The following is a 13,268-nucleotide window of genomic DNA, read 5'->3' as shown; positions in this document are numbered from 1 at the left end:
AAAGTTGACTTTTAGGGTGCTGGTTGGGAGTATTGAAAAAAAAGAAGCAAAAGAAAAAAAGGGGAAAGAAGAAAACAAAAAAGGAAAGAAAACGAGAGGGGAAATAGATGAATGAAAAAAGGAGAAAGGCGAAGGTTGTGGCAAGTGCTAATTCACTTCACTTGTGTGATGGTTGAGATGCCTTTAAATTTCAAATGTGCAAGAATCTATGTAATGAATTTCTGGACACTTTCTTTATACTTTTGCACCCTTTTGACTCCTTTTAATCCTACCTTCTCACCCTAGCCCCATTACAACCTTGCAAGGTCCCTTGATTGCTGCATTTAAATTCATGAGTAAGTGGTGGAGATATGATATATGAGCAAGCTTATGGTAGTGTCATTCTATTGTGTTGATTTGAGAGCCATCTTATATACATTTCATATACACTTTGGAGTGAATGAGTGCACTTTGAACTGTGAGCATTGTTGATTTGGTATATTCTGATTTCGATGAGGTTATTGGGGAATTTGGGATGCCGTTTTTGGTATGAACTGCTGTGATTAGCTTCGTATCTTGATTGTACTTCTCAGTTAATTATGCTTGAGGGCAAGCATAGTTCAGGTGTGGGGGAGATTGATAGGATGCATTTTAGTGGGTATTTTGGGCATTATTGCACAACTAATTGACTAAATACTTTCATTAATTGGGTGGATTCTACTGATATTTTATTTTGATGCTAATTGCAGGAATGGACGCTGAAAAGTACTTAAAATCAAAACTTAGAAGATTTGTCGCTGTGGGGTCCGATTGAGAAGCTGAAGAGACTTAATTGTAATAGATATTATTTTATTTTATTTTGAGGGAGTCTGGTGGCAATTTTGAACAAGTAACAATTTCCGGCTATTGGGGAGTTTATTTATCTCTCGCGCGGCTTAGGTTAGGGGGAGTTGTTTTTTTGTTCCTTTGTTTTAGTTTTTCTTTTGCTCTAAAAGCAGAGAGACGGCCGCAGCTTTGTAGAGAGAGAGGCAGCATACAATAGCCACTTTTGTTGACTTCGAATGTTGGTGAACTTTTCATTAGCTTTGATCGAAATCAAACAATTGAAAAACCTTTCTCGTATGATTTCGTTTGACAGATAGGAGAAGCAAAAGGAGCCATTATTGTTGACTTTGTATTGCCTTTCATCTTTTGGTTGACTTTGGGAATTCCTTGGCTTTTTGATTAGCCTTGACCGAGAAATCAAGCAATTGAAAGTCTTTCTCGTATGCTTGCCTGACACCAAAAAGAAAGAACGCATCGATGACCCTTCCCTACCTTGTACGCGCGGCCTGTTCACTAATGGGGAACTAAACCCCTAATTCTAGTCAAGGGGACAGCTGACGATTTGGTTCAGCAATTACTGTGAGATCGAATTTATTTTAACTATTTCCTCCATTTATTAATATTTATATATTTCCTGTTTCTAATTGTTATAGCCTTATGTATGATTGATTAGTGCGCAATAATTAATTGTTCATATAGGCTATTTTGCTATATAGGGGTAATTGAATCCGTAATTGTTCGTTATTTCTATTCCAGTAGCAACTGGCATAATTGGATTTGTGTCAGGGGAATATTTGATCTGGCTTAAATGAACCATCGTAGCTTGTTTGTTAGTTAGGATTGGGCCTTTCTAATTATTAATGCAACCTAGAAATTAAATCCTACGGTCGTACCTAGGGTTGTTTTTGGGTTAGAGAAATAGCTAACGGTCGTACCTTAGCTATCGATAAATTAAGGACGAGTTGGTTGTTTATCGCGTGCATGACAACTATAACCAATCTATTAATAAATGTTGGGATTATTTTTGCATCAATGATCAGTGTATGAACCATTTCTGAAGTGCACCCTTGGCTAGAGTTTCTCTTAGTTATTTCTTTAAATTAATAATTTTCTGCATTTAATTTATTTAGTTGGCATTTGATATCAAAACCCCCCATTAATCCCGATTTGAAAAGAAACAAAATATCTTGCTAGTCCCTGAGGAGACGACCCTGCTTACCCCTGTCTACTAGTTAGGAAATTCAGTTAAATAATTAATTCAGGTATATCGGATTAAGCAAACTCTTCAGGAATAGGATGAATCAAGTAACCCATTGCACACCTAGAGTCCCTGCTCCAGTACTCGAATTGATTACTGACTGTTTCAGGTGGTAGTTAGGATTTATTTATTATTATTGCACAGGTTCGGCACCTGTCAAGAAGGTGCTCATCTTTGTGATTGGTTTTCAAGTTTGAGGAAAGCTTGGTAGACAATCGGTTTGATACTCTATCTTATTCCTTTTATTTAATAAAATTCTCATTGCTTATATACACTCTTATTTCTGATCAACATTGCTCTCTTCTTTAAATTTACTTGGTTGATCACTAATAGAAAAGAAGGTAAATTTTTATTAAAGAAAAAGTGCATAAACTCAATAAAGTATTTTTAATCAACCTAATTCACCCCCTCTTAGGTTGTCTTTGGGTCTTACACTAGTCTCTTAAGATGTTTTATGGCCCTCAACAGAAACTAACTACTATATCAGATGTTCTTCCAACAGAAACAGCAAGTATCTACTACCTTTTATATTTTTTCCAAATATGTTTTCAATTATACTCTAATATTTGTTATACATCAATTAACATTGTTTTTTTTCCTAAAAGGTTTCCTGGGTCAAGTGTATGTTTTCTTTTGAGCACATCTTACAAAAATATTACTATATGGCATGTGTGAAATGCCGACGGCTAACTGATGCTGACTATGGGTGCACTTACACCTGCAACCATTGCAATGAAAAGCAATCTGCTCAGCCAAGGAAAGATACTTATTGTAGTTAATAAACCTTTCTTAATTTACTTAACATTCTACACATATATTCATTTCCTTTGTTATTTACATTAATTGCAGATGTCGCTTTGATATTGACCTTACTGATCACACTGACATAATAACTGCATCCATTTTTGGTGAACAAGCTGAGGCTTTGCTTGGGTTTACTGCTTTACAAGCAATGGATTACTTCAATAGGGTTTGAATACGCATTCTCTTTACTTACTCAAAAGATTCTATGACTGATGCCTATATGATGAAGTTTTCTAAACCCAGCATTGATTTACAGAATGAGGAACTACCATTAAACAAACTCCATGAAGAATTAAAGGGTAAGATGTTCATAGTGCAGCTCAAACCAGGGAATACAAAAAATGATGGATCATAACAGCGTTACACTGTTGCATACTATTTTGAAGAAAATGCTGAAAATGCCTCATTCGGATGCCAATCACCTGTCGGCTCAAAAGTTCAGAACAATACCCCTGAAAGCACAGCCTCTGCACATTTATCTCCAGGTATATACTTCCTTCTGTTTGTTATGCAGTCTGATTTTCCTAAGATAATAGTTTCAGATTCCTTAACATAGTTATTTGACTTCCTTTATGAAATCAATGAAAATCAAGACACTGCTATTTACGTTTTAACCTGATCGTTTTACTTCGTTCATAACTTTCTTTTGCAGAAAAAACAGAATCATCATCGAAAACACGCCGCTGTCTTCTTGAAACATTTAATGGATCTGAAGAATCTGCTGCAAAGAAGAAGCGAAACAAATAGTTCAGAATTAACTAATGTTGTTAAGCAAGCCTCTTCTTTGCTTTAATGGTTGCCTCTGTTCTGAGCTCACTTTACTTGGCATTAAATTGATTAAGCAAACTGAATACTTATCAGTTGCTTTTGGCAAATTGTATTGCAACTTTAACTCTATTCTCGAAATCCTTAACTTATTATGCTTATGATGCAACAGTGATTTTTATAATTAAGTATGCTCTGCTGAGTTTGCTGAGAAAATAGTCTCCTATTTAGACCTGTTGGAATTTATTTTCTTAAGTTAATGTGTGTCAGAGTAAAGCTAGCTATTTTTTTTACTCCATTTTCTGCATAGTATTGCAGTGGCTCATTAAGTTCATCACGTACTTCTCTGATGCTTTCCTATACAGGAAGATCATTTGGATGCTTGTCCCCTTCGCGTAATTAGTGATGCACTATTTTTAGAAATTTCTAGCTGTTTTATATAAATCTCTGCCATTGACTTTATATACTAACTAGCATTGGGTAATTGCCAGTAGAGCAATAGGTCTTCAACTGTAGAATTGAACGCAGTTAGCATCAATTTGGCAGTAGAAATTTATTATTCTTATGCAGCTTTTTTGGTTATTACTTCCATTCACCTACCATTTTTACTACCATTTTAATGTTCTGCGATTAAATACAGACAGCTTCTTCATAGTTTTAGGCTATATAAACATATGAACAGGTTTCCTTTGCAATGCCAGTTTTTCCTATTAGTCCCATAGCTCTTATTCTAATACTAAAGTTTTGTTATTTTATAGTTCCTTCCTCTTCTGCCTTTCCAATTAGTAATGACTAAACCAAAAAATCCCTTCAAGAAGTGGTTGGCAGTTCCTTAAGGAAATAAGACTAGATTCTTCCTATGTACGTTTGATAAAACAAAAATTCATGCAGCAACGATGGTTAAAACTTCTGAAGAACAAACCATCTATTATATCAAAAAAAAAATTCATGGAAAGCTATCCACAACTAATAAAACATACAGGTGAACCATCTTTTTATTCTTTCGATTCAATTGCCCAGTGGTTGCATACTATAACCACTCTTTCTCCTGAAGCTTTTACAGATGCAGGTATACTTTCATTTCCTCTTTTATACTTATGTATATTGTTTCTTTGTTAAACATTTCCTTCATCTTATGCTTTAACTTTTTTGCTAGATACAATTGCCCTTGGTTCTCAGGACGTACCAATAGGACAACCATGGTGTTATGTTCTTTTTTGTTCAAGTAAAGCCAAACAAGTTAGTCAATGACAACATAATCTCTTTCTTTCCTTCTTCTTGGCATAATAAGCAACCTTATTTGTATTTGTCATTTATAGGAGATTTCAGCAACTGTATTTAATTCAATGGGATTTCAAGATGGCATGACCATTAAATTATATCATGGTCTTCACTGCTGGGAAATAAAAATCAAAGACAGGTGTTTTCAGGAAGGCTGGGAAACTTATTGTGCTCCGAATCTGATTGATGAAGCTAATATGCTTTTCCTGTGAATCAAAGGCAATTTATCCTATGATACTATGGCTTTTTGTACTTCACAGTCACATATTCTCATGCAATGGACGCTTCCTTTGCCTATGTTACCAAGCATTAATCTCAATGTTGAAGGTTAACCTTCCTATTTAACTATACTTTGTTTATTTACTTTACTAATAACGCTTACACTTACACCTTCTTTTAATATGTACAGATGATACAGCTCCACAGGTCAATTTAACTACTATCATGTCATGCATAAATCAATTTTTCAAGCATGATTGGTCATCATTTGTTTCGTTCTACCAGTTTTACACTCCTCAATCTAAATACAGCTTGGTAAATGATTATTTTCTATAGAATATATTCTCAGCTTCATTGTCCAGTATGCCAGCTAAGAATGCATACCTGTTGTCAACAGGAACTTCCACAGTATGCTGATATTCAGCTTAATGAGAACAGAACACCAACAATTATTCTCACCAATGGATACAAAAGTTATGCCATCGGCATGAAGCAAAGATCTTTCACCAGAACTGGAACAACTTTGTGACTGAGCATTCTTTTCATCCAGGAGAGTTTGATAGAGCAGTTATTTGGCACATTTTGCACTGTTATTTTGTCCTAATTTTGGTTACTTACTGTGCTAAGTATTGAGGTTTTGCTCATATTTCATATTTGTATGAATTATAGATGATTGGCGTTAAAAGTAATCTCTTGAGGCAAATTTCCAGAAGACCCTTCATCTCAGCGCGTGCCCACGCCAGAAAAGGTAGATGTTGCCGAAAAGCCAGATCCGCGGGATCAATAGCAGGAGACCCAATTAAGATACCCGGTCTACGTGGACCAGATGCGTAAGATCAGAGCCCTTGGACAAAAAGCCTTGTTCCTAATGTTTTTCTCCTGCGGCGGCTATAAAAGAATAGAAAAGCCAGATTCACGATCAATCAATACTTTTAGCTTTAGTTTTCTTTTCCTAGATCTGTCAGACGATTTTTCCCTTTTTTCTTTCTTCTCTTCGGTAGCAATTAGAATAGGCCAGACGGCTATTTTCCTTTTTGACTTTTACGCTTGCTCTGGACAATTTCGGTTAGCCTTTTGCTTTGTAATTACGGCTCCAAAACGAAGGTGGAGTCAGGGCCTTCTCGGTTATTTCTTCAATTAATTCACCTTCCTCAATTCTTCGGCAATTAATTGAATGAAATCAATCAACTCATGCGAGCTTGACAGGATGAGGAGCGGCTAATTTTCTCCTCTACTCAAAGGTTGACGCGAAGGCGCGGTCCATAATATCTGTGAGATCTAATCGAATCTTCATTATTTCTTCCAATTTGTTGCTATTCGTGCGTTTTCTGAATTAATTGTTCATGGATATTTTATTAATTGAATATCAACGACGGGATATTTGATTTAATTTAATAGCTACTGTCACATTAATTAAATTGAATCCGTAATTGTTCGTTTAGTTGATACCTAGTGACAACCACCATAATTGGCTTTATGTTGGGGAAACGTAAGATCTAGGTAAAATAAACCCTCTTAGCGTGTTTATTAGTTAGGGTTGGATTCTTCTAGTTTTAATGCAATTGGGTAATTAAATTCCTATAATTGTACCTAGGGTTGTTATCTGGTTAGAGAAGCAGTCAATGGTCGTACCTTGACTGTCAAAAAGGTAAGGAAGAACTGGTTGTCAGAACTTGTTGATAACTATAACCAACCTAGTAATGAATGGATGAAATATCTTTGCATCGGTGATCATTTAATTGGACCGTGCCTGAGCAGTTGATCCTTTGGGTAGAATTTTATTAATTGCTATTTTTAGTAAATAGAACTTGTCGAGTTAGCTCTTGAATTTTATTTATTTCATTTTTATTTTCATCTCATTAATTATCCCCCTATTCTATTCTATTGACTTGGAAAGAAATAAATTTCTCTCCAGTCCCTGTGGATTCGATCCTACTCACTACTATATACAAAATCTGTATTTCTCTTGAGTAGGTAATTATTATTGTACAAGCTCGATACCTGTCAATTTTTTGCGCCGTTGTCAGGGAGCAGTGTTTTGATTAATTTCGTTTCTTTCTAAGTTATTTTATTTGGATTTGTCTGGCATTTTTCTAGTTTATGCTTCGTTCTTCTCGCACAGGTGACTTGATTTTTGATCCGGAGGTAGAGAAAACTGCGCGCCGAACTAGAAAAGAGACTAGGCAACTCAGAGAGGAGCAGTCTAGCATAGCTTCTCAGGAATTAGATTCAGAGATCGAATCATCAGATTCAAGTAGTGATAGTTTAAGTGATCAAGGTCAAAAGGACACCCTTATGGCGAATGCAAGGACACTAAGGGGGTTGGCCGCTCCAGAATTGCTCCAGTAACCCTTATGCATCATATTTCCAACATTGGCTGAAAACACCTCATTCGAGCTGAAGTCAGGATTAATTCACCTTTTACCCACGTTCCATGGCCTCTCAGGTGAGGAGCCCCATAAACACATCCAAGAGTTCGATGTGGTATGCTCCAGTATGAAGCCTCCAGGCATTACAGAGGAGCAGATTAAACTCAGGGCATTTCCTTTCTCCCTTAAGGACGCAGCAAAGGATTGGTTATACTACCTACCTGCAGGTACTATCACCACATGGGCCCAGGTTAAGAAGAAATTTTTTAAAAAATTCTTTCCTGTATCCCGGGGTGCAAGTCTAAGAAAAGAGATATGCAGTATTAAGCAGTATCCTGGAGAATCTCTATATGATTACTGGGAAAGGTTCAATAAGTTATGCACTAGATGCCCACAGTATCAAATTAGTGAACAATTATTGATCCAATACTTCTACGAGGGACTCCAACCGTCAGACAGGAGTATCATAGATGCTGCGAGCGGGGAAGCACTGGCAAATAAAATCCCGAGAGAAGCATGGCTGTTCATTGAGTCGATGGCAAAGAATTCTCAACAGTTTGGCTTCCGTGAGAGTAACCCTACCCGTAGGGTCAATGAAGTAGAGACGTCGTCCATTCAGCAGCAGATATCGGAGCTGACATCTTTCGTTCGACAATTAGCTGTGGGAAACATGCATCAAGCAAAGGCTTGTGGAATTTGCATAAATGTGGGCCACCCCACTGACTCGTGCCCTTTGTTGCAAGAGGATGGGGCTGAACAAGTGAACATGGCTGGAGGCGTGCCGGTGCCTCGAAGACCGTACGACCCATACTCCAGCACATACAATCCAGGTTGGCGAGACCACCCCAATTTTAGTTATGGTAACAAGCCACATAATTCATTTTTTAATTGTCCACCAGGATTCCAACAACCGTGGCAACCAAAGGCTCAACCCTCGTCCTCTAGCTCAGGAAATTCTTTGGAGGAAATTGTCAAGAGTTTGGCAACAACCACCACTCAGCTCCAGCAAGAGACTAGGACCTTAGTCACGACCACTGCTCAACTCTAGTAAGAGACTAGGTCCTTGGTCGCAAGCTCTACTCAGTTTCAATAGGACACCAGAGCGAGCATGAAAGACATGGAGATTCAAATGAGTCAAATGGCAACTGCCATTAATCGCTTGGAGTCCCATGTCTATGGGAAATTGCCTTCGCAGCCTGAAGCAAACCCCAGGAATGTAAGTGCCATGACACTGAGGAGTGGTAGAGAAGTGGAAGGACCCAAAGCCACGAACTTGAATAACAAGAGTGAAGATGAAATCGAGAAGGAGATGGAAGAGGAATGACACATCCGTGAAAATCCTGAGGTAACTCTCACTCCCTCTGTACCCATTAAATCTAACTTACCTCCTTTTCCATGTAGATTCGAGAAGACAAAGAAGGTGGAGAAGGAGAAAGAGATCCTGGAGGTGTTCAGAAAAGTGGAGATCAACATTCCTTTGTTGGAAGCAATCAAGCAAGTGCCGAAATACGCAAAATTTCTCAAGAACTTGTGCACTCATAAGAGAAAGTTGAGAGGAGATGAAAGAGTAGCGGTGGGAGAGAACGTATCAGCCATACTCCAAAGGAAGCTTCCGCCCAAATGTGGGGATCCAAGTATCTTTACGATCCCTTGTAAGATTGGGAATACGCTGATCAGGAAGGCCATGTTGGATTTAGGGGCGTCAATCAATGTGATGCCAAAAACCATTTATACGTCTCTAAATCTAGGACCCCTTAAAGAAACAACCATCATAATCCAACTAACCAACTACACTAATGCCTATCCTGAGGGAATAGTTGAGGATGTCTTGGTTCAGATGAATGAATTAATTTTTCCTACAGATTTTTATATCTTGGACATGGGAGATGAAAGGTCGTTAAATCCATCGCCTATCTTGTTAAGTAGACCGTTTTTTAGCACTGCCAGGACCAAAATAGATGTGAATGAGGGCACTTTATCAATGAAATTTGATGGTGAAACTGTGAATTTTAATATTTTTTAGACGATGAAATATCCAAAAGAATCTAACTCAGTCTTTGTTTTGAGTGTTATTGAGCCTCTTGTACAGGAAACTTTCGAGTTAGGTGGTGAAGACGCACTACAAGTGGCCCTAATTAAGCCTCTTGAGTTGGGTGCATCCCTTGATGTGGACATGAGGGATGAGTTGCACCATGCAGTTGAAGTCTTGCACTCACTACCCACGGTTTCTTCAATGTATGAGCTTACTTCTCTTTTTGTGCTAGAAACTCATGCAAAACTATTGCCGTCAGTTGTGCAGGCACCGGATTTGGAACTCAAACCCCTCCTGAAACATTTAAAGTATGTATTCTTGGGAGACAGAGAGACACTTCCTGTGATTATCTCTGCTCATCTGTTTCCAAGTCAGGAGGAAAGATTGGTGCGACTCCTTAGAAATCACAAGGAGGCAATCGGGTGGAGCATAGCCGATATCAAAGGGATAAGCCCGTCCTTGTGCATGCATCGGATAAGACTCGAGGCTGATGCAAAGCCGGTGAGGCAAGCACAGCAAAGATTGAATCCCTTAATGATGGAGGTTGTGAAGAAGGAGATACTCAAACTCCTGGAGGTAGGGATCATCTTCGCTATTTCAGACAGGCCTTGGGTGAACCCGGTTCAGGTGGTCCCAAAGAAAGCGGGAGTTACTGTAGAGGAGAACCAAGAGGGTGATATGGTCCCAGTTAGGAAAGCTACTGGTTGGCGTCAATGCATTGACTACCGGAGACTAAACTCTGTAACAAAAAAGGACAATTTTTCTCTCCCCTTTATTGACCAAATGATTGAGAGATTGGCGGGTTGTGTTTACTATTGTTTCTTAGATGATTTTTCAGGGTACTTCCATATCGCGATAGGACCAGAGGACCAAGAGAAGACCACGTTCACATTCCCATTTGGTACGTTTGCTTATCGTAGGATACCTTTCGGTCTTTGCAATGTTTCAACAACTTTTCAAAGGTGCATGGTAAATATTTTCTTAGAATAAGTGGAAAAAATAATTGAGGTGTTCATGGATGATTTTAGTGTGTACGGGGATAGTTTTGATGAATGTCTTGAGAATCTGGGTTTAATTCTGAAAAGGTGCATAGAGACGAACTTGGTTCTTAACTGGGAGAAGTGTCACTTTATGGTAGATCATGGCATTGTCTTACGGCACGTTATGTCGGCTAAGGGAATATAGGTGGACAAAGTTAAAATAAATCTTATTTCTGCTCTATCTTACCCCATATGTGTACGAAAAGTACGTTCTTTTTTGGGCCATGCAGGATTTTACAGGAGGTTTATCAAAGACTTTTCAAAGATAGGAGCACCCCTGTTGAAGTTACTGCAGAAGGACGTACCCTTTGACTTCACTAGCGAATGCAAGGTAACTTTTGATAAATTAAAGGACTCGTTGACGTCGCTGCCCATCATTCAACCACAAAATTGGTTGAAATTTTGTGTGACGCTAGTGATTATGCCGTAGGGGCCGTATTGGGGCAAAGGATAGGAAATGCGGCACACGCGATCTACTATACCTCGAGGGTATTGAATGGGGCCCAACTCAACTACTCCACGACGGAGAAAGAATTACTCGCTGTTGTTTTTGCACTAGAAAAATTTAGGTCATATTTATTGGGTGCAAAAGTGATTGTTTTTTCTGATCATGCAGCCTTGAGGTACTTGTTGACGAAGAAAAATGCAAAATCAAGGCTAATCAGGTGGATCTTGCTCCTGCAGGAGTTCGATCTAGAGATCAAGGATAAGAGCGGAGCCGAGAATTTGGTGGTTGATCATTTGAGTCGGTTGCTCACAAATCAAGAGGACTACCGTTAAGAGAATCATTTTCTGAGGAACAATTATTAGCCATTGATTCGTCAATACCTTGGTACGCTGATATTGTCAATTTTTTGGTAACGAATCAATTACCTACAGGTTGGCCAAAGGCTAAAAGAGATAAGCTAAAAAGTGATGCCAAGCACTATATTTGGGATGAACCGTACCTGTGGAGGCAATGCTCGGACCAGATGATAAGAAGATGTGTAAGTGCAAGTGAGTTCCAGTCTATTTTGACTTTTTGTTATTCATTTGCATGTGGAGGGCACTTTGGGTCAAAGCGGACAGCTCGTAAAGTGTTAGAAAGTGGTTTTTATTGGCCTACTCTGTTTAAAGATGCATACTTGTTTTGTAAATCGTGTGACAAGTGTCAAAGGGTAGGGAATATCTCTCGCAGAGACCAAAAGAGTCAAACTCCCATGCTATTTGTTGAAATTTTCGATGTCTGAGGTATAGATTTCATGGGTCCCTTCCCCTCGTCTTTTGGTTTCTTGTACATTATACTTGCTGTTGACTATGTTTCCAAATGGGTGGAGGCAAAAGCCACCCGGACTAACGATTCGAGAGTGGTTGCAGAATTTATAAAGTCTAACATTTTTGTCCGCTTTGGAATGTCAAGAGCCATAGTGAGTGACAGGGGCACCCATTTCTGCAATAAGACGATCACGGCATTGTTTCGGAAGTATGGCGTGCTCCACAAAATATCCACCTCCTACCATCCGCAGACGAATGGTCAGGCCGAAGTGTTAAATAGGGAGGTCAAGTCAATTCTAGAGAAGATGGTGCGGCCTGATAGGAAAGACTGGAGTTTGAAGTTGGAAGATGCTCTCTGGGCCTATCGCATCGCATATAAAACACCGATTGGGATGTCCCCATACAGGTTAGTTTTTGGGAAGGCTTGCCACCTCCCAGTGAAATTTGAACACAGAGCATTTTGGACGCTCAAGCGGTGTAACATGGATCTTATGGAGGCCGGAGGACATCGAGAGCTCCAACTACAAGAGTTGGAGGAGCTAAGGAATGAAGCCTATGAGAACGCCACAATTTATAAAGAGAAGAGTAAGATTTTTCATGACCAACAAGTCTCAAGAAAGTCATTTGTCATTGGGCAGAAAGTTCTACTCTATCACTCGAGACTCAAGCTCTTTTCAGGTAAGTTGCGTTCACGCTGGATTGGTTCATTTGTTATCTCAAATATTTTTCATTATGGTGCAGTGGAGATCCAAAGTCTGAAAATGGAGAAGAAGTTCATGGTCAATGGTCATCGTTTGAAACCCTATTATGAAGGGTTTAATAGTGAGCAAGTAGAGGTTATATTCCTTGATGATCCAAGTGGTGGGTCTAAACAATTGAAGGCCGTGTTTAGCCAAAAACGTTAAAAAAAGACGCTGCTTGGGAGGCAACCTAAGGATTATAGTATCAGTTGTGATCATTCTTCATTACTCAGCGATTTTTCAGTTTTGTTTGTTTTTGTGGTGATGGACAGAAGACTAGCAGTTCCAATGCGTGCCCACGCCTTGGAAGGGGTGCACCGGGTGTCCTGAGCAAGTGGGAGACTGGCAGTCTCAAGGCGTGCCCACACCTTGACAAAAATACTTTTGAAGCAGCACTAAGATGCGATGGTCAGAAGACCAGGTCCTCCAAGGTGTGCCCACACCTTCCAACCCCTCTGATAACGAAAGTAAAAAAAAAAAAAAAAAAAAAACTTCAACCAAGGCTCTATTTTTCCACTCTTCTCTTGCCTCTGTCCTCTCTAATCTTGTCACTGTCCGTGGAATTGAGCAATAACTCTTCCAATTTCTCTGTTTAGTCCTGATTTCACTTTCTTTTTCCTCTTTTCTTGTTGGTCTGTCCGCCGCCACTGACCATAGCACGCCGCCCACCTCCAATCTCCCAATTCCCGTCGCGCGTCGCCG

At 39.1% G+C, this 13,268-nt stretch overlaps 2 protein-coding genes and 1 non-coding gene across 3 annotated transcripts; 2 read left to right on the top strand and 1 right to left on the bottom strand.

Annotated features, from left to right (window-relative positions):
- Positions 1-7,627: 7,627 nt before the first annotated feature.
- Positions 7,628-8,548, top strand: LOC113723970 (uncharacterized). The gene has a single exon (XM_027246927.1). The coding sequence runs from the start codon at positions 7,628-7,630 to the stop codon at positions 8,546-8,548; it is 921 nt and encodes a 306-aa protein (XP_027102728.1).
- Positions 7,799-7,905, bottom strand: LOC113728280 (small nucleolar RNA R71). Its single transcript, XR_003458009.1, has one exon. It is a non-coding gene; the product is annotated as a small nucleolar RNA R71 (small nucleolar RNA).
- A 272-nt stretch (positions 8,549-8,820) lies between the features above and the next one.
- LOC140035513 (uncharacterized) lies at positions 8,821-12,731 on the top strand. Its single transcript, XM_072076770.1, has 8 exons — positions 8,821-8,831; positions 8,902-9,502; positions 9,590-10,494; positions 10,803-10,873; positions 11,189-11,317; positions 11,452-11,568; positions 11,809-12,504; positions 12,568-12,731. Exons 1-8 carry the CDS (start codon positions 8,821-8,823, stop codon positions 12,729-12,731), a joined length of 2,694 nt encoding a protein of 897 aa, XP_071932871.1.
- Positions 12,732-13,268: the final 537 nt, after the last annotated feature.

Source organism: Coffea arabica, chromosome 2c (assembly GCF_036785885.1).
Source record: "Coffea arabica cultivar ET-39 chromosome 2c, Coffea Arabica ET-39 HiFi, whole genome shotgun sequence".
NCBI lineage: Eukaryota > Viridiplantae > Streptophyta > Magnoliopsida > Gentianales > Rubiaceae > Coffea > Coffea arabica.
Note: the sequence above shows the minus strand (reverse complement) of the source record. Positions and strands in the feature narration are given on the sequence as shown.

What these genes read in the sequence shown, in the direction of transcription:
- LOC140035513 (XM_072076770.1), top strand. An exon ending in TTTGGTGGTTGATCATTTGA is followed by an intron (nt 11,318 to 11,451) that starts GTCGGTTGCTCA and finishes AATTACCTACAG; the next exon opens with GTTGGCCAAAGGCTAAAAGA. An exon ending in GAGACTCAAGCTCTTTTCAG is followed by an intron (nt 12,505 to 12,567) that starts GTAAGTTGCGTT and finishes ATTATGGTGCAG; the next exon opens with TGGAGATCCAAAGTCTGAAA.
- LOC113723970 (XM_027246927.1), top strand. Translation starts at nt 7,628, where the DNA reads ATGAAGCCTCCAGGCATTACAGAGGAGCAGATTAAACTCAGGGCATTT.